Genomic DNA, 20656 nt, shown 5'->3' with positions numbered 1-20656 from the left:
CTTACCAGAAACTTCTGTATTTTTTTGTTTTCTCTTTCTCCGTTGCTCGCACGTTGGGTCCCACTTTGTACGAGGGTGCGATGGGCGTCGTCGTCCCGCTTGCGCGTCGTACGTGTCCGCCGCTAGGATCGCGACAGGTGGGTCCGGCGGCCTCATCGCGATCGTCGCCCCACCAATTGGGTCGTGGCGGGGTACCTCGTCACGTGCATTCCTTCGTGCCCCCCCGTCCCACTGCTTTCGAGGCCTCCGCACTCAAAACCGAGCAAAGATCACTGTAGCCCACATAATTCACCAAACGCGACCCCATCCGACGTGGCCTCCAGCGAATCACCCAGACTATTCACAAATCAGCCGTAAAATGATGCCAACTGATACAAGAAACCATCCTGTCCGTCATGCTTGCGGTCCCTGATGCACGAGCGGAAGGAAGCAGGCGGTGCCTCCTCGTTATATACCCAAAAAAAAAAAGGAGACGGGCGGGGCCGCGGGGTTGCGCGGAAAGCGAAAGAGGGAGCAGCGATTGGCCGAAGGCCCGAAGCCGTCCAAATTTCTTCCGTGGGCTTGGAGAGAGACTGTGATACTTTTGTGCGATACACGGCGTGATACCGCGCTTCGCTGTGCAAAAATTGCTTTGCAGAGAATCCCCAAAAAACAAAAAACAAAAAAAAATCCCGTTCGATGAAATTTTCGGATTGGCCACGCCACTACCGCTTCAACGCGGTCCCCGCATCAACCTGCCATGGATCTCTTTTTTTTTTCTTTGGGTAAATCGTTGATTTCTTGCTATTTCTCTTTTTTGCCATTTTGGTCCTTGGGTTTAGGTTCTTCTCCTTTGTATCTCGCGCCAGGTTCCCCGCGCCGCGGTCCTTGGGTCTCTAAGCTCTAGGCGCCCCCACCACGCTGGTTTGTTTCAGATTTTTTCCAAAAAAGCAGATACTAAATATCGCCCGCTAAACCGGTGGTGAGTTCATAAATCTCACAGCTTTTGCTCCTTGCTTTTTTTATTATATTTTATTTATAATAATTTCAAATCACAACTATTTACTGAAGAATAAATATGTTCTTTGTATCCTATTACAACCAATTTCGAGCCTAAGTGGTCCAACTTCCTCCCAAAAGGATGATATGGACATGGAGGATAAGGATGATATGGACATGGAGGATGATATTTCTATCCCGAGGCAGAGGTGAATGCAACCCAGGCAGGTATGTGTCATGCTTAATGCATAATTGGCTATAGTGATCGACTGGATCCAGAGATGCACTAGTGACAGGATGGCTGACGTCTCCTACTCCGAGACATTTGCAACATGGCAGGTGAAGATGTAGACTTTTGGGCCAAACATGTCTATAGGAAACTTAATAGAGCCGTGATATTTCTGTCCCGAGGTGATATTTTTGTCCCGAGGCGGAGGTGAATCCAACGCAGGTAGATCTGTGTCATGCTCGACGCGTAATTGGCTACAGTGATCAGCTGGATCCAAAGATGCACTGGTGACAGAATGGCTGACGTCACTCTAAGACATTTGCAGCATGACAGGTGGAGATGTAGACTTTCGGGTCAAACATGTCTATAGGAAGCTTAATGGAGCCACGAGTTTTCTAGACTAGTAAAAGAAAGCTAGAGTGCTCCATGAATCATTATTTTTTGACTTTTTTTGGATATATTCACACTAGAATTGTATTAGTCATCCACTGTGAGGTTGATAGTGTTATTTCGATGATTAACACAAATATTGAGGGAATATCAAATTGATAATAAAGTTTAATTTGATACATCACTAATGAATATCACACCCTCGATACATTGAAAGAATGAGATCAAGACGACTCACAATGATTAACAACAAGATAAAATTTATAGTAGAAAAATGATTGAAAGCTTATAAATTTAATTCAGCAAAGTTTCAAGTGAAATATACTCTTAAGGGCAAAATTATAATTTTTATTGTTAAGGGTATGAAGTTCTATCGTGGCATACACTCAAAATTACCTGAAATATGTTCTATTGATTCTATGAATTAGACTAACCTTAAGATGCAGAAAATTATGAGTTGAGTCGACCCTGATACATATGGCACGCACTGGCACGGAGTAACTTACTTAGAACAATGCATGAGTCGATCCCAGAAGAAGTGGAGTCGATCCTGGCACATTTTGGATCCATCTAGCACACCCTTGGAAAAATGGCTCAGATGAACAGTAACTGAAGTCAACCCCAAGTATCCTTGAACCGACCCCAAGAGAGGAGCCGAACCCAAAAAACTATGAGTCGACCCCAACTTAAAGCCTCCAAGAAAATAACTCTCTAGATTTTACTGAGGGTGTCGACCCCACATGGAGCCAACCCCAGTGGAGCCGACCCCAAGCAAACAAGAGCCGATCCCAGGATAAGTGTTCAAAAACCATGTCTCTGGAATCCCTGAGAAGGTCGACCCCAATGAAACTTGAGTCGACCCCACTATAGCACAGGTCGACCCCAAGAAAGTATGAGTTGACCCCAGTGAAAATGCTGAAACAAAGTTTCTATGGTTCCTGAGAAGGCCAACCCCACTGTAACAGGGGTCGACCCCAGAGAAGCTTGAGTCGACCCCAGAGAAGGTTGAGTCGACCCCAAGGTAGATGAACAATAACTTGAGTCGACCCCAGAAAAGCTTAGGTCGATCCAGCACGGCTGACAGCATAACGGCTAGTTCTGCAAAAGTATTTTTTGAGCTCTCAACGGCTAAAAACGGCTAGTTTTTGAAATCAAACTATTGAGAAGTGACCAATAGAGGTTGGAAAGTATTTAAGAGACACTATTTATCAGAGGGAAATATATTTTGCAAGAAATTAATAGAGTATTCAAGTGAAAGCAAGCCCAAGTATTCTTCATCAAGTTGCTTCATTCAAGTTCCAAAAAGAAGGTGGTTGAGCAATCTAAAAGTGCATTCAACAGCTCCACCAACCTCTTATGAAATGAAATAACCTGAGCAAAGAAGAGAAGAGCATCCTCAAAGCAATAACTAATTCTCATCTCTTCTTTTAGTTCATATTTGTTATATTTGCTCATTTAGGAGCTACATACTTCTTCTATTTAAATTTCTTGTAAGGTTAGTTGGTGAGCCCGTAAAACCAACGATGTAGGTTGTTGGTGAGCCCGCAAAACTAACATAGGTTATTGGTGATCCCGAAAAACCAAAGTATAAAAATTTTTGGATTGTAAGCCCGGAAAACAATCCAACTATAATCCGCGGGATTATAGTGAATTCCTAAGGGGATGCTTGGGGAGTGGACGTAGGTGCTTGGGAGAGCACCGAACCACTATATTTCTTGTGTGTTTGCATTGTGTGTCTTTCTAATTTCACTACACGCACTTAATTAATATTAGCTAAACTACCCATTCATCTACCAATTTGATTAAGGGACTAAAAATTCAGAAAACCCAATTCACCCCCCCCCCCCCCCTTCTTGGCTTGTCACCTAGGACAACACGTTGTAGCAAAAAAAATGATATCGATAAAGGTGACAAGATCATTGTGTTTAGTTACACCATATTGATCCTATGTGATAAAAAAAATGATCCAAAATTACATCCACTCCTCAAATCATCACTTAACCCAGTGATGAAAAATGTGTTCTTAAGATCGGGTATCCAAGATCATCCTAAAGCAGTGACTTTGGGCTGAAATTATCTCTTAGTCCAACAAAAAAAAAAAGGTATATCAATATAATTAATATATTACATTGGTATTATATATATTATATTATATTGATATAACATATATTGTATTTATGATAGACATTATATTGTAATTTATTAATAATATTATATTATTATTCAATTATAGTTTTAAATTACAATAAAAAATATATTATTGTATTTTATATGTATATTATAAAAATATTTAATATATTACTTCTATTTGCCTTAATTTTATAATCAAAGTAAAATAATAATATATTATAAGTATACAATAAAATATCAATTGGTGATTGATTAGTGGTAACCATAGACCCTATCATATTCTGGACTAATCCTAAATTACTATATTATCATGATAAATTGACCGGTGAACTGATAAATGCTACATAGCAGTATTTTTTTTAGATAGAATTTTCCATCATGAGAGTAAGCATGATACTCATAACTTATCTCTTCATAATGATATAAATATATTTTTCTACATGCAATAAAGTGCAGAAAGATCAAGTATCAACAAGGGGAGATTTGTAAGAATTGAAGCTTATCGGACCAATTTGGATGATGGAGCACCAAGATAGACTTCACGTACCAAGATGTGCAAAATGTGTGACAATGTATGCATCATGTGATAAAAAAAATTAATGTACTATGTGGACTTGTTTGGTTCACAGGAAGAAAAGTGTAGTTCAATAAAAAATAGAGATATACCTTATATTAGGTTCGAATTTTTAAAAAATAGGGATAAAAAATAATTTTTCCATAGGAATAAGATTTCCATATTTTATAAAAAAAATCATATGGGATATGGAATGTTCAATTTCCATCGATTGAAAATTAGATCTTTTTTTTTCAAAGTACCCTTAAGTTTTTTTTTTAGGGGAAATTGTTGAAAAGCCAAGGTGCTTAATCTTGCAGAGGATAATGAACTGAAAGAGTTGCAGGGACCTCCTTTCTGCAATGAAACCATCCTCCTGACATGTCACCAAGCTAGTTTGGAAGCTTACTAAAGATGACAGTGATTTTGTGGCATCGTAGGTTTATCAACCCGAGAGAACTACTCTACTCTTGCTTGAAGGCATTGCAGAAAGTAACAATGTCAAAGAAGTGAAAAATTTTTTTTTTATATATTTTATATTTTCTTATACTTTTTCTCATATATGAGCCGGACTTTTTTTTAATGGATAAGCTCAATATGTGAAATTTTTGCTCTGATATCATGTTAAAATTACCACTAGTATTTAAGCTAATGATTCAAGAGAATGAGAAGCATCCCCTCCTACTGATTATATGAGGAAAAAAAAAAGGAGATCGGCCAGTTATCAGTCATGATCAATTCATCCGTTGCCCGTTTGTCAAGCCCTTTTGGAGTACTCTTAGGGCCTACATTGGAATTGAAGGCAAGCAATAATATTGGACACAGTGGAGACCAGTTTGGGGGCAATCTCACGAGCTATGTGTTAGGCAAAATATTAAGGATGAAAGAGATCACGATGATTCTCCAAAATATTCACTTGACTAAAATAATCAACTTGATGTAGAAAATTTCAACAAGAAGAAATGTCAAGAAGATACCCACGATATAAATTAGTTTGATTTGTTATGACCTTTTGCTCATCCAGTGTGGAAAAGAATTATGAAAAAGAGACTCTTGATATGACATTCAGCTCATCCACCGTGGAAGTAGGCATACAAGAGATTTGATATCTGCTTTAGCCAAAAAAAAAAAAAAGAAAAAGAAAAAGAAAAAGAGAGAGAGAGAGAGAGACTTGATATCTAGCCCACATGAAAAATTATTTAAAATGAATTTGATTGTTTGAGTGTGCTTTAGTTCAACTGCAGTGCCAATTTCGTACTGAATATTTGGTACCCATTTCATGGTCAGGAACGTAGATTGGGCCTGACTCCAAGAAAACCTCGAGGATGACATGTGAAAGTTGACGGAGTTCCAGAAATCCTTTAGTTGAGAATAGCGTCAAACGTCAACTTTTGGAAATTATATATTCCACATGAGAATAGCTGCGGATGGATGATGGATGGCCTTGCCATTTTTTTTTTTAAGGAGCATTTTACTTTCTAATTTTTAAAAATATATTATTTTTTATTTTTTTAAGACATTACTCATGTGGGAAGTATTTTAAGGACTGACAATATTTTTTTGAAAAAAAACTCTACTGCAGTGATCAAATAGATTTGGATGCAAAACGGCGAGGCGATGGCCATCCATTGCTCAGAGATATCTAGAAATTAGCCCAAAATTATGGTTCATTTTGGATTGTTCATATATATCGAGAGACGAACAAGGCGGTAATTGAGTTGTCTTCTTTCCTGCTTATTATTCTAAAGAGTTTTTTTGGATATGGTCTGATCAGCACGTTGCATCTCCACTCATATGCTATTTTCTTTTTCTTGACTCTGTTGATTAGTATACGATGCACACGTGTGTGTAGTTTGATTTTATTATTTGTTTGTTGGGAAATATTGGGAATAATGTAAACTAGAGAACATCTCAGCAAACGTGTCCGTTTCCCCCTTAAAGACGTTTATATTTTTATTAAAACTCGGTCAAGATGTGTTACTCATTAATTTAACATGGCATGCATTGCATCCATCTATGAAATAGCTATTACCCAAGCAAATAAACTTCAATGCGAGCACAACTTTCCATGCGCATGCAAGCTTCAGCTGTCGCAAAATCAGTTTATGTGAGAAAGGTAGCATTACCTGGAGAGAAAGAAACAGTTTCTAAAGTCTAGAAAATTTGACTAGTGCAAACAAAGAACTGCTATAAAACCACACAAGTCGCTAAAATTTCTGTCCTAGATGCATGGTAGACTAGATAGTCGAGAATCATGCACAGGGAACATGCATTACAAGTAAGAAAAAGGTTTACCCTTTGAACTATCAACTCATTAGTATGAATTCAACGTTCAATTGAAAAAAAAAAAGTTCAATCAATAACGTATCAATCTGAATGATGCCATACTTTTATCTCACCATAGGACAAAAATGGAAAACTAAGCTAATCCTCGACCTCCACCTATTGGCCGTGTTTGTAGATCTCATTCAAATCAGAAATAATGGTACCATCTTCATTATATGTACATATATGTCCGTATATACTTTTTTTTGGGGGTAAAAAATGGGAGGGGAGAGAAAAAATCTCATCCGCGTAGCAGCCCCTATTGGCCCTCTTTCCATCAGAAAATATTCGATGCAGGCCGCAAGTTTCCACGTACCCTCTTTTTTTTTTTTTTTTTTTTTTGCTGAAGCGGGTGCTTCACACAGAACGTGTATGAATACACCCAATAAGATCAAAATACAATATCTCGCGGAGTGCCAGTGGCAGCTCCCCCTCCCCTGACCAAAGGGCGTAACCCGAATAGTGGGCCGCATAGGCGGCCACCCAATCAGCCGCCCCATTGGCCTCCCGAAATACATGCTTGGCCTGGATGCCCCCCCATCTCTCATCATCCTGACTATATCGCGGATCAAGGGGTGGTCTAAGCTCTCACCCCTCAACCCCTTCTGAATCCATCCAATAACAGTAGCTGAGTCGCCCTCCAAAATAATCGAGCTGGTCCGCGTCATCGCCCGTGCATGTTGAAGCCCCGCCCAGGCAGCGCGCAGCTCTGCTCCCGGGACTGATGTAGCGAACAACTGGCAGCCACCTGCGGCCACAACCCTGGAAAGCAGGTCCCGTATGACAAAACCTGCACCACCTCGCGAGCCGCCATCCAACACAGACCCATCAAAGTTGACCTTGAGGAAGCTCGGGGGTGGGGGCTCTCAGGTGAAAAACACCATCTGAGGAGTTGCCGGAGCAAGAGGGGAACCCCAGGTGTCCCGAGCTGTCAAAGGTCTAACTAAGGAAGGGATATGGCTGATCTCCGTGGCCTGTGCTCGAGCAAACTCTGCTGCAAACCTCGGTGACACCCTGCGCTGGCCGAGAGTACGAGCATTCCTTGCCAGCCAGATCTGAAGGGCTGTGCAAGTCGCTCTGATGCCCTCCTCATGAGTCTGCGGACTAGCTAGCCACTACCGCGTCACACTAAGGAACTATATTCGCGCACATCGGGCCCCCTGCGGGATCCCTGTCCACTGCCATGTCGACATCGCCCAAGTACACTGAAAGAGCACATGGTCCACTGTCTCCTCAGCTCCATGTCTAAGCTCTCACCCCTCAACCCCTTCTGAATCCATCCAATAACAGTAGCTGAGTCGCCCTCCAAAATAATCGAGCTGGTCCGCGTCATCGCCCGTGCATGTCGAAGCCCCGCCCAGGCAGCGCGCAGCTCTGCTCCCGGGACTGATGTAGCGAACAACTGGCAGCCACCTGCGGCCACAACCCTGGAAAGCAGGTCCCGTATGACAAAACCTGCACTACCTCGCGAGCCGCCATCCAACACAGACCCATCAAAGTTGACCTTGAGGAAGCTCGGGGGTGGGGGCTCCCAGGTGAAAAACACCATCTGAGGAGCTGCCGGAGCAAGGGGGAACCCCAGGTATCCCGAGCTGTCAAAGGTCTAACTAAGGAAGGGATATGGCTGATCTCCGTGGCCTGTGCTCGAGCAAACTCTGCTGCAAACCTCGGTGACACCCTGCGCTGGCCGAGAGTACGAGCATTCCTTGCCAGCCAGATCTGAAAGGCTCTGCAAGTCGCTCTGATGCCCTCCTCATGAGTCTGCGGACTAGCTAGCCACTGCCGCGTCACACTAAGGAACTGTATTCGCGCACATCGGGCCCCCTGCGGGATCCCTGTCCACTGCCATGTCGACATCGCCCAAGTACACTGAAAAAGCACATGGTCCACTGTCTCCTCCGCGTACCCTCTTTGACCTGTGAGCTTTTTGTACTGGGATCAACATCCACGTGTAAGTACGTCATCTTAGCTGGTGGCTACTTATTATTTCATTATCTAAGGCGCTAAATAATTATTCTTAATAAAAAAATACCCCAAAAAGAAACAAATAAAATAATTATATATATATATATATATATATATATATATATATATATATATATATATATATATCCTGTGGCCGTTTATGCCCCTGGGGAGAAAAAGTCCGCAGAAAATAATAAAACAAGACCTCAGCGGCCATATAGAGGGGGCAACCCGTCCTGTCCCAGTTCGAAAGGAAGGTGAAGAGGCAATGTCGGGAGGTATCGCTCGCGGACGCCTGGCGGAGGAGCGCAAAGCGTGGCGGAAGAACCATCCGCACGTCCGTATCTTTCCCTACTCTCTCTATCTCTCTCTTGTTTTGTTTCTTTCCCCCTTCTCTCTTTGTCTCGGTGTTTGATCGTCCTTCGTTTGGGTTCTCGATAGGGTTTTGTGGCGAAGCCTGAGACCTTGCCCGATGGCTCCGTAAACCTCATGGTCTGGCACTGCACCATACCCGGCAAGCAAGGGGTAAGAAGTCGCCACGCCAATGCCTTCTTGCTCTTCTTCCGATCGTTTTCTTGATTTTGTGAAGTTGGAAATGTTTAGACTAAGATTAGAGTTGTGTGATTGGAATTTCTTGTCGCTTTTTTTATCAATTTGGTGATTTGGCTTTGCCGTGACCCTGAATTTCTGATTAGAGATTTTTGTTTAAAAAAATCTATTTTACTGGTACTGATCGGTCGGATTAGGTTTACCGGTAGATAGCAAGTCCGTGCTTTCCTTCGCAGATTTTTGTGTGGATCCATAGGTTTTTGGCTTTTAGTTGAGTTTTGACTGGGGAAATAATTTGGAAAACGGTCGGAAGGTTTCTGGACGTTTGGGGTTTGATTGACAGTTCTTTAGTTAGCGTTGATCAGGAAGCCAAAAGGAGAAGGATTTGATGTACTAACCAGCAAGATATCAAGAGGAAAGAATGTTCCTTTTTAGGAACTGGTGTCACGAATGCTTCTGAGAGTCAGCATTCAAGGTTCACGGAGTTATCCCCATGACGAGAAAATGCTAAAGATCTCAGACATTACTCAAAGACTCTTGTCTATCAAATTGAAAGACCTAGTAAATTTGATCAAGCTAATAAGAACCTTAGGAGTTTATGGAGTGCACTCCTACTCCAATAAGAGATCGAGCTAATAATCACTTAATCAAGGGAATTCAACCATTTTCCCTTTTCTTTTTTCAGCCTTCTTGATTTTCATCTTCATTAACATCTTCCTCTCCCTCCTCTCATGCATTTTGTGGTCAATTTCTATATTGTTACTCCATGGCCTGGGAGAGCTAAGCTCCACCGAATGGATCAATTTCTTCATCAAGTTTTGAATCTATGGATTGAAAATCATTAGCCAAAGTCCATGCAGTGTGGGAAGAAAAAGCAACTTGTGACAGCTTCTGTTGTTTGCCACCACAAGTTGGTCTCTCATAACATCTTCTATTTCTTTCTGCAATTTTGGAAACTTGAAAGCAATCCTATTTCTTGCTTCCTGAGTCTCTTATCCTTGTGATGATGATAATATATAGTTAAGTCCTTTATAATGGATGTAGAACCAAAGTTGAGGTCCTCAGGATGATCCGAAGCATGAATATAAAGTTTTGCTTCTTTGTGAAATTGTACGCACACCTGCTTGTAGAATAAAACTCGCAATATTTCTCCATGGGCATTCTCTTGGAGTGTCCCATAGAAGTTGCACAGTATTAAATTTCTGTCAATTGGCTTTTAGTATATGAGGTGGCTTATGGTCATCTGCCAAAAAGTTTAGTCGGCTGATGGATTGAGTAATGTAGTTGGGAAGGTCAATCTTGGGTTGAAAAGTTGATTCTTCGGAAATTGAAGATTCGAGCCAGTATAGGGCTGGTTAAGTCCAGCAATCATGATTAGGATGCTCTTGTAAAAGACTTGCTGCACTGTATAAGAACCGAAAATTCTTTTAGTTTTGTATATTTTGGCTGTTAATAAGTTCTTTATGTTATTGGTATTAGATTGGAGAGCATTAAGGGTGCCTTTTCTGTGTGTATATAGTTAGTGGTGGGAACATAGGGGATAGAATGGTCTGCTTTTTGTGTATTCATGTACAATTTTCAAGATGGAGTCATGGATGGCAGAATTAGCAATGAATAAGTTCGAGATGACTATGTGTTGCTGGAGAAGTGACATTGGAAACTTAGGGGGCTGACGAGTGACGAGGCTAGTTTATTGTAGGGACTGCGGTAAAAGTATTACACCTAACTTTTCTGCAAGGTATTAAACCTAAGAGCTTTTTGTTCAGTGGGATATGTTTGGAAAGGCTTTCAGGAAACCTAGAGCACTTTGGATTATTCATTCGTCAGCATTACTTGCATGCTATTCTTCTAGACTAGCTTCAGATAACACCTTTTTTTTGGGTCTAAGTGTATCATGTATTTGCTTTCTTTTCTCTTACACTTGTTGTCCCCCCTTTTCTTGAAATATTTTATTATTGCTTCACAGTTAATGTGATAGTTGTTCTTCCTTAGTTCTGTATATCTTCTTTTATTATTTTTATAGTGTATTTCATTGCATAAAGAAAAGAAGCTCTCTTTCAGCCTGCTCTGTTGAAAGATGCGCAAGGAGCAAACATTTGAATATAGGAAATATGCTAGCAATGCTGCAGGCTTGCTATCAATTTACATTACTTTTTATCAGTATATGAAACAATTACTAAAACCATATGTGCCAAAACCTTACGTGAAGTACCATGATCTTTAAGATTTTACAACCTAAATAATTTGCTTAAAATTTAAAATTCAATATTATAGCCCAATTTTTTTCTATTTATTGATGAATATGAGGCAACAAATGTTTCACCAAATTCATTCAGATGGAAAATTTATATTTCAAGTAAATATGTTACCAAACATTCAATAAATAGATAGTTTTAATCCAGTATTAAAGTTATGCTCTGAGCCTCCCATGAAGCACGCTGTATCATTATCTCCTTAGAGATAATTGATGTTCAATCTGCTCACTTATTATGGGCCTTCATTTAAAAAATTATAACAGACATAAGCACTTCGTCTTGACGATCCATATTTTCCATAGGGTAATATAAATGCAAGTACACTATCAGATTGTATGTTAACTTTAATGAATTTCATCTTTCTTGATTCTCTTGTGATGATGCATTTTATGATCTTTTTAGGCAAAAGCTCAAATTTTAACAAAATAGTTATTTTTCTGTGGAAGATCACATCGTTCTGGTCTGCCTTTTGCACATATATGTTATGTTAATTGAACTGGTGAGTCTGTATATAACCAGTCTTGATTTTATTACTTCCATGTTAACCAGTCTTTGATCTGGCATCATCTGATGGTATGTGTTTTAGCCATCAATAATGCATGTAAAGGAGACTAGTTTTCATATAATGAGCCTGCAGCTGTCATTTATTTTATTTGTATGCTTGATGCAGGGTTTGTGGTATGTTATGGCTTAAGAATTCATGTTTCTAAAGAAGTGTATCCATAAACTTCAGAGCACAATCTTTAAGAATTCATGTTTCTTTAATGATATAGTTGCATGCTTATTTATATGTTTGAACCCCATAGTGAGGCAAATTGGATGGCATCATTTGTTGCTAGACATGACAGGCCTGTTGTGTGCAATCCTAGTCCCCCTGTTTTCTTCTCAGTTCTGTGATCTACTGTACTCTGACACTGCCATCTGCATGTATTCTAGGGCTTTATAATTGTAACTGCCAAAAAAAAAAAAAAAAAAACACAGTGGGATGGCCATTACCATCTAAAATTATGTTAATGGTGGAATAGGGTGTCTCACATACCAGAATATCCTATTTGCATTTACATGACCAATATGTATTTGTTGGTCCAGCAAGGCTGTTATTAGAGAAACAGTTAGTTTTGTGGCTTGAGATTATTATTTGTAAGTTGACATGATATTGGTGAAATGACAAGGTGCATAAAACACAGGAAATGTTTGCATTATGCTGGCTAGTATGGGTTGCTTTCAACCATGAGTTTGCTTATAGAACTCTACTAGAGGAGTGCTCGACCTATGTTGATGAAAACTATCTGATGCTTTATGAATCATAACAACCTCAAATTCTTTGTGGGGCGCTATACTAAAATTCATGTCTTATGTAGATGATTTCTTATGCTTTGATTGGTCAAAATGTATATCCTGCATTGTCAGCATAATTTAAATTGATGTATGGTGTGGATATAGATTTTTATGTGTTTCTAGTCCTATAGTTTGGTGCCAACTCTACAACCCAACAAGCTGTCCTTCAAGAATCTACTACATATGTTTCCTAGAAGACTAGTAGCAAGATTAGGATCTTTATTAGATCTCAATGGCTGATTGGTGTCTAAGGAGGTTATTATGTTAGTTACATTATATTAGATTCGCTTGATTAAGAACTAGAGTCCATCAAGTTCCCTCCAGTAGAAATAAATGTTGCAGTGCTCAAATTAGCTGCAAACCAGGCCGTCTGGTAGAAATAAATGTTGAATGATCCTAGGACTATTAACACAGATAGCTTGTGTTTTGGCTTACAATTGATGCAATTGTGCTGGTGACCCGTCACTAACCAGGGGCCTTGTGCAACTTGACTGATTCTCATGAGCTCCCTCCACAATTCCTTCCTGACAGATGCACTATTAGATCCATACACCACAGAAAGATTCACATCCATCCCAATTGTTGGCTAAAAAAACAAGTTAACATCTCTTCGGATTCCAGGACTTTAGATACATTCCAGATATGGGGATCCCAAAGCAGCCAAACTCTACCTCTCGGGCTGCTACTATAATTGAAAAGATAGCTACAATCCTTCCAGAATTTCTTAGCAACCCTACAACACTTGTTTTCCTTGACTTTTGTTTCAACAAAACCCACCAAGTCCACTTTCTGAGATCTATAAGGACGAATAGCCGCTGACTTCCACTTTCTTAGTTGGAATCCAATCCTTACTGCACTTCCGGAGATCAAGTTTCATTCGAGGCAGATATGAAAGTCCGATAAGGTAAGTAACACTAAGCATACAGGTAGAAAAAGTGCTCGAGCAGAGACAAAGCTAGATCATTTTCCGAGTATACAGACCAAAAAGGCTAAAGTGGAGGACGGTGGAGCTAAACCCGAAAATAAAAAAAAGGGATATATATATGTAAAAAAGGTCAAAATAAAAAAATCAATTGAATTGCACTGCATGACCCCGTCAAAACATTGAACTAGAACAAATCGAAAAGAAAGATTTGAGGAATCCAACGAAAGCCAACATCCATTGGGATGTTGAAGAATTGAGGGACATACCTTCCGAGACGCATTGGGACACAAGTCAAGCTGAAAAACGTGATAGACGTGCGTACTCGCGCGATATGGCTTTTCAGCACGGGGGCAAGCTTAAGAAGAGAGTAGGGGCGCGTCTGAAAAAACAGCTTCTTCGAATGCCTCTGCCCTACCTTCATTCCCGGGTGGTTGATTTTGAAAAGCCTTCTTTCAAGGATATGTAGTATTTAGCAGTGAGGTTTAGCTATAGTAATTCTGCTTTAATTATGTTAGGTGTGGGTTTTCTTTTTTTGGAGCTCCTTGCTACCAGTCATCTAGCATAAGCAACTAATGTTATACGCTATCTGTCAGATGGTTGCCACCATGTACTAACCATCGGAGGATTGACACTATGTTGACAGTTGATTATAAAATTTTCAATATTTATTTGGTGAATCTTTTTGACTAGTTCTTTGCTGTATTTACAACTAAATATTGACAAAATAGTTGTTTGGTTGAGGCAAAGGTGGTAACCTTGTTCCCTCTGTTCTGCTCTTGTGGTGTGTCTCATTTACTGTTCTTCTGTATCATTTCATTATTTTGATAATTTTGACTAAAAATATATGCACCTTTGGTCCTCATCACACATAATGATCACTAGATGTTTTTCCCTTTTCCACCTTAGATTCTTAAAAACATCAGAATCAAATGTGTTTATTTTTTCCATTAATTCGTATGTTGCATCTGCTATATAACCAGTCCTTAAATTGTCTTAAATTGACTTCATACTGGTGTCTAGCGCTGCAATCTTACTTTCACTTGTTACACTATTATGTACAAATTTCATATTCTTGTATCTGCTTCCTGTACTTAAAATATAGCATTTATAGGGAAGTTATATAATTATAGATTTATTCCTGATCAAACATTTTGGACATTTTAATATTTTATTTTTTCTGATTCATCAAAGAGGATTGTGATAGTGAATATGGCTGTTAAGGTTTAAATGGCATACAGTCTATGTGACTAGCTTCACTAAAGAGGATAAGGATCATGAGCCTTGGCCGATGTTATAAGTAAAAGGACATGCTTATTTCATAATTCATATGTTAAGCTATTATACATTGAATGCTGCCATTTTCTCATATAGCTACTTTTTGATATTTGTCAAGTGATTATACATAGTAAAGTGGAGTGTCTATTTGGGCTTCAGGAATTGGTCACCTAGTCTTTTGGTTTTCTTGATACTAAGGATTTTTATCTAGCAATCAGCATCTTTTGAAGGTGTCAACAGTGAGACAATTTCAATTTTCAATTCATGAAGCCTGCTGACAAGGTAGAACTTCAGAAAATTTATATTATAAGATGAACCTTTGTAAATTACTTAGAACATAGTAAGTACTCTGACTTAGGAAATCGATGACATAGATGCAATGATTTATTGGAAAATTATAAATTATCATAGAATATGATCTATAAGGTAGAAATTTAAGCACCTTTACTTGGTCAGGAATTATTTGTTAGTAATGATTTCTTTTTGGATTTAATTGGGTCATTCTCCTGCTAAGTACCCTTATAAATTTTGGAGAGATAGAAGCCACGAGTGGAGAGGGAGTTGTGAGAGAGGTTATAGGAAGTTAATGATGGGAATCTTATAGGTTTTTGATGGAAGGGAGATTGGGGGAAGTTAAAACGATGGATTAAGAGAAGGAGAGAATTAGATAAGTAGGATGTCTATTTGGATAAGCAAAGAAGTCAGTGATTAAACAGAGAGTGGAGCAATTGTATGGTTGAAAAAGAGAACGCATGATGTTCGGTTGGTTCATCTAGATGTAAATGGAAGAGTGATCTGATTGCATGTTAATTGGGATAATAAGGGAAGGGGGAAAGAGAGAGAGAGGTCCAATGAGAGACCTCAACAATCTTAACACGAATAGGAAGAGAGGGAGGGCTTATGTAGATTCAGTTGTGGGTGCAATATATGGTTCTTTGTTACCATGTTTCCACATGCTTAAAGTTATAAAGATTTGTACGCCAGCTAAATAGCTTGGCATCTACAGGCAAATTTGACAGACCCAGAGGCTCTTACACTTTATAATATAGTGTAGATGAGTTATGGTTCCTGGAACCTTTGCAACATGGTATTTAGTATTGAGCACCCGATTGCAGTGATAGTCAAGCTAGTTATTACCATGGCAACTTGTGAATATTTCTCACCATCTATTGGATCATTCAAAAAGAAAATGCTTGTTCAAAAAAAAAAAGATACACTTCTGCTCTTTTCATATGACCATTTCTGATATCTCAAAATCAGATGCAGTTTAATCTAACAATAGTTCCAAAACATTTTGTTAACTTTTGTGCATCTTCCTCTGGATAATCATGTGTTGCATAGGGTCCAATGCATTTCCTTAATATCGTAGACATTGGAATGGTATCTATGAATACCACATTGATACTGGTTGTTATTTAAATCTATTCTCTCATGCATATCCTTGTTACATGTTTCAATGAATGGTGGTACTCAGTTTGAATGTTAAGTAATTTTCATTTTTCCATGAGTGGTAAAGGGGGACATGTCTGAACATTTGCAGTGGGTCTTTTTTCTAGGTCAACCAGCATAATTAGTTCTCTACCTGCTCTGTAAACTGCTTACCACCTTTAAAGTTCCCACTAGAACATGTCTAAGCTGAAAATATTCACCTTCAAAGCGTATATATTTATGTTCTTTTCCTAATTAACCTACTTCAGATAATGTCTTTTATAGTAATTTATACACAAGCATGCATGTACACATGCATGAATGCACTCACCGATCCACTCATGCTCACTCACTTGAGCTCATTCTCTTTTTATTGTATTCTATGGTCAATCCTAGTGAGCTCATATGGCAACTCCTTTGGCAATCTACTGTTGACTAGCAGAGGCCTTCTCTGTAAAGCAGCATGGATTTTTTGCTGGGTCTATAGTGTTGGGCGGATGTATGTTGTCCGATTTAGGGACAAAGAAATGGTGTCAGGAAATATGGTCACGTGCATGCATATACATCTTGCAAAACTGTGAGTATATTGAGTAAAAGCTGTAAGTTCCTTGTAGCATGATGTCTTGGGGAAACAAATATATGTTACGCTGTATGGAAGATAGAAGCCTTTGGGTTCAAAGCTGTGGGCTCAGGCATTTAGGATACAGGTCTTTAATCAAGGAGATAGATCCAAGTGTTGCTATGTCTCTGGGACTGATGTAAGAGCAGACTGAAAAAAAAACAATCCTGTTAATAGGGGATTGAGTCATAGATTGTACAGTGGGCTGGATTGGATTGGATCGCAAATCATTATACTTTTTTTGATATATTTTATTTTTTTTTGAAAATATTTAAGTTATACAAATTGAAATACGAGTCAAATTTAGAATAGATGAATGAAAATATAAAAAGTCATACATGCAAGAAGTCTTGTCCCCACCGAATAAGCCCATATGTAACATGTCTAATGCAACAAAAACTGTGTTTGTTTCTTCAAGCTATTTATATACCACCTATCAGTTCAATTGTCATTTTAGTTAGAATGTCTTAAAAACAATAAGGTTAAGATTTTAATATATGGTTGTAAATATATGAAAAATTGCCTTTTATTTTTAACTGCATAAACTCTAACAACAAGCTTGCTAACTTGACAACTCAAGAGTTATTAGTAGTAAGTAATTTAAAGGCCATATGGTCAAATAACTTATAAAGAATGGAATAACATGATTTAATATCTGAAAAGCATAATCATGTTGGATCCTATCACTGAAGGGATTGTATAATTCGTAATACAGATGTAGATCTTAGTTTCCTAACCAATCCTTATCCAAGGATGAGATCTTGATCGTCTAGGGCCATTTGGATCCGGTCTATCAGATCTGATTGTAAATTGTAAGATTTTCAACAACAGAAAGAACCATTCATTATAGGTTTTCTAATGGGAAATTGATAGAGACACTCCCACCATGTGATATGCATTCATATTTCTCCCCCCTGAGGATATGTCTGTAAAGACACAAACACAAGGAGAGTACATTAACACACAAAAGGAGCATTATGATATATGTTGCAAAGATTGTTTCTGCATTGAAAGATAAGTTGTCAGTTATTAAAGCACAGTACCATGTCTGTGTCATTTGAGTTCTGTCATTTTCTTAATTAAGGGCATGTGTTTTTTGGTAGCAGTCAAGCAGTATATAAATTCTGAAAAACTTGTTTTGACTGGTCATCACTTCATTGAGCTTAATTTGAACTTAACAAATGATATAGTTGACCAAGTATTGATGGCTAGTAACATGAAGAATGCAGACATTGTGTTCATATTAGAAGGTTCAGTAGTTGTATGGTTGCCATCCAACAAGAGTTATTTTAACTATGTGCGGTGCACAGCGCTTAACAGTTGATTAGTGGAGAATAAATTCAAGTACTATCTGCTGGATTCTGAAATTCTCTTGGTGGGAGAGTCATCCTTCTTTTTTTTTGTGTTTGAAAATGTCAAATAAGAGGTCTTGGCTTTAAAAAACTTGAAGGAATCCAAGAATATGTGAGAAGTGTGAGGCTGAAAGTTCGATTGTGAGCCGCCCCTTAATGCATGAAGCTGCAAATAGATAGCAAAGCGAGCAAGAAAATCTGGAAAAATCTAATAAAAATAGAGAAATGGACAAATTTCATATTAATAGAAACATTTATTTGTCATCCATAAGATAAAAATGCTAAATCTGAAAATCTAACATTCATGTATTCATATACAGGTATGTATATATGTCCATATATGATTTGAATCATCAAAGGAGCTGTCAGAAAAAGTTGTTAAAATGGTTGAACTGCTCGATAAGCTGTTTGAAGAAGTTTTTCATTATTTCAAGTTGTGAGGTGACGCAACCCATAGTAGCTGGCGGGTGTATGAGTTGGGTGGCCAACCAGGTTTACCTGCCTGGGTTTGAAAGACTGATGGAAGAATCAATCATGTGTACCATAGATATAATGATCCCTGATGATAAGTATTAGTTGGAGCCTTTTTCTGAATATTAAATTAAAAATTGTCTTATTAGAGCCACAAAAAACTCTTATACTGGAATTTAATAGCAATGAAAGCAGTGAATAAGAAGCATAAATGCTCCGAAGTAGAAAGAGTTTGTCTTCTAAGTTGAAAGATGTTGCAGATTTTCGCAAGGGGCTGTAAGAGATCAATGCGGAAATTGCACCTGTGATTGGTTTGATGGGAAGATGCTGACTGAATTTTACTCTGTTTTGCTGAGTGTGGGAATAATGAAGATTGTATTTCCACATGGAAGGATTCATGTAAGATTCATAGGGGGTGGGTGAAATAGATTGACTGTGCATCAAATGACCCCCCTCCCCTCTCAAATTGTGGATCATGTCAAGAGGAATATTTAGGCCTCCATGTCAGTGTTATTTTGCTTAAACTACCATCTTCTACAGCATATAATTTTCATTCCTCTTCTGGACCTATGAGTGCTGGTAGTACCATGTGTCAACCAATTTGTGTGGCATTTTGATCTTCTGCTTCCAACCAAGCGATATTGTAGGTTATTCTTCTTTGTGATTCTTATGTCTACGCTAATACTTCCATTGGACCTGATGATGTTGCTAAATTTCTTTCTGCAATATGAATTTGTATTGAGAAGAAATTAAATGCAAGCATGAACGCGCTAATCTTTGATGCTGCAGACTGACTGGGAGGGTGGATACTTCCCTCTGACACTCCATTTCAGCGAGGACTACCCCAGCAAACCTCCCAAATGCAAGTTCCCACAAGGTTTCTTTCACCCAAACGTCTACCCTTCTGGAACAGTATGCCTATCAATTCTTAATGAGGACAGTGTAAGTAACTAGGCCACAAAACAGGCTTCAGATTATTGTCAATTTAGCTCGATCACTCTGGATCACACAATTTTTGTTATTTCCAGGGTTGGAGACCAGCCATTACTGTGAAACAGATTCTTGTGGGAATACAGGACTTACTTGATCAGCCAAATCCTGCTGATCCTGCCCAGACTGACGGTTATCACCTCTTTATCCAGGTCTGTGGATTAGCGACTCTTTTGAGTTCACTGGCTGCTTCAATTGAAGTTGCTGATGCACAGTTTTTCATGAACTATTAAATTGGCAGGACCCAGCAGAATATAGGAGACGGGTTCGGCACCAGGCCAAACAGTACCCACCACTGGTCTAAATATTGCCTCAATGTTTGAAAGTTGATGCTGCACATCCTCCAACACTCAAAAGCCTCTCTTTTGTGTGTTTGGACTGGACCATAAAATGTTTGTTAAAAGTTGCGTGCGACACCTATGAGATATTGACTTGCCTGATCTGTTTAGTGAAAACTTCTACTGATATCATGGTTATCGTGATGTTTATAAAGAGGTTAACCTGTGTTTTTAATGTTGTTTGTAGTTGGTTTGCTTGCTGCCTTTGTCAAATGACGTTACTATGTATTGACAATAATAAGTCAAATGAATCAAGAAATTGTTCAAGTTCATTCAGAAGGTCAACCTCTCAGGACCCGGAGTTGTAATTTTGGCTGAGCTTTGACCAAATGATATTTCGCACCTTTTGTTATCCGAGAAACCGTGGTATTTGACACTTTTTCTTGTTTTAACATGAAACTTCTTTCCAGCCTACCACTACCGATGTTTAACATTGGAACTGAGTAGTATTTATCATAGCCAGGTTGACGTTAGCATCATGCCCATGGGAATGATCTGAATGATTTTAAGGTCGTAAGTATCATCTGTTCAAAAGCAAGATGAACG

The 20656-nt window shown here is 38.8% G+C and overlaps 1 protein-coding gene across 1 annotated transcript; it reads left to right on the top strand.

Annotated features, from left to right (window-relative positions):
• Nucleotides 1-8761: 8761 nt before the first annotated feature.
• On the top strand, nt 8762-20392 carry LOC103719655 (SUMO-conjugating enzyme SCE1-like). The gene is made up of 5 exons (XM_039126688.1): nt 8762-8907; nt 9012-9095; nt 19572-19724; nt 19811-19924; nt 20014-20392. The coding sequence occupies exons 1-5, from the start codon at nt 8839-8841 to the stop codon at nt 20074-20076; spliced, it is 483 nt and encodes a 160-aa protein (XP_038982616.1). The 5' UTR covers nt 8762-8838; the 3' UTR covers nt 20077-20392.
• The last annotated feature ends 264 nt before the right edge of the window (nt 20393-20656 follow it).

The sequence above is a fragment of the Phoenix dactylifera genome, chromosome 5 (genome assembly GCF_009389715.1).
Source record: "Phoenix dactylifera cultivar Barhee BC4 chromosome 5, palm_55x_up_171113_PBpolish2nd_filt_p, whole genome shotgun sequence".
In the NCBI taxonomy this organism is placed as follows: domain Eukaryota; kingdom Viridiplantae; phylum Streptophyta; class Magnoliopsida; order Arecales; family Arecaceae; genus Phoenix; species Phoenix dactylifera.
Note: the sequence above shows the minus strand (reverse complement) of the source record. Positions and strands in the feature narration are given on the sequence as shown.

What these genes read in the sequence shown, in the direction of transcription:
- LOC103719655 (XM_039126688.1), top strand. Translation starts at nt 8,839, where the DNA reads ATGTCGGGAGGTATCGCTCGCGGACGCCTGGCGGAGGAGCGCAAAGCG. An exon ending in GGCGGAAGAACCATCCGCAC is followed by an intron (nt 8,908 to 9,011) that starts GTCCGTATCTTT and finishes GGTTCTCGATAG; the next exon opens with GGTTTTGTGGCGAAGCCTGA. An exon ending in CAATTCTTAATGAGGACAGT is followed by an intron (nt 19,725 to 19,810) that starts GTAAGTAACTAG and finishes TGTTATTTCCAG; the next exon opens with GGTTGGAGACCAGCCATTAC.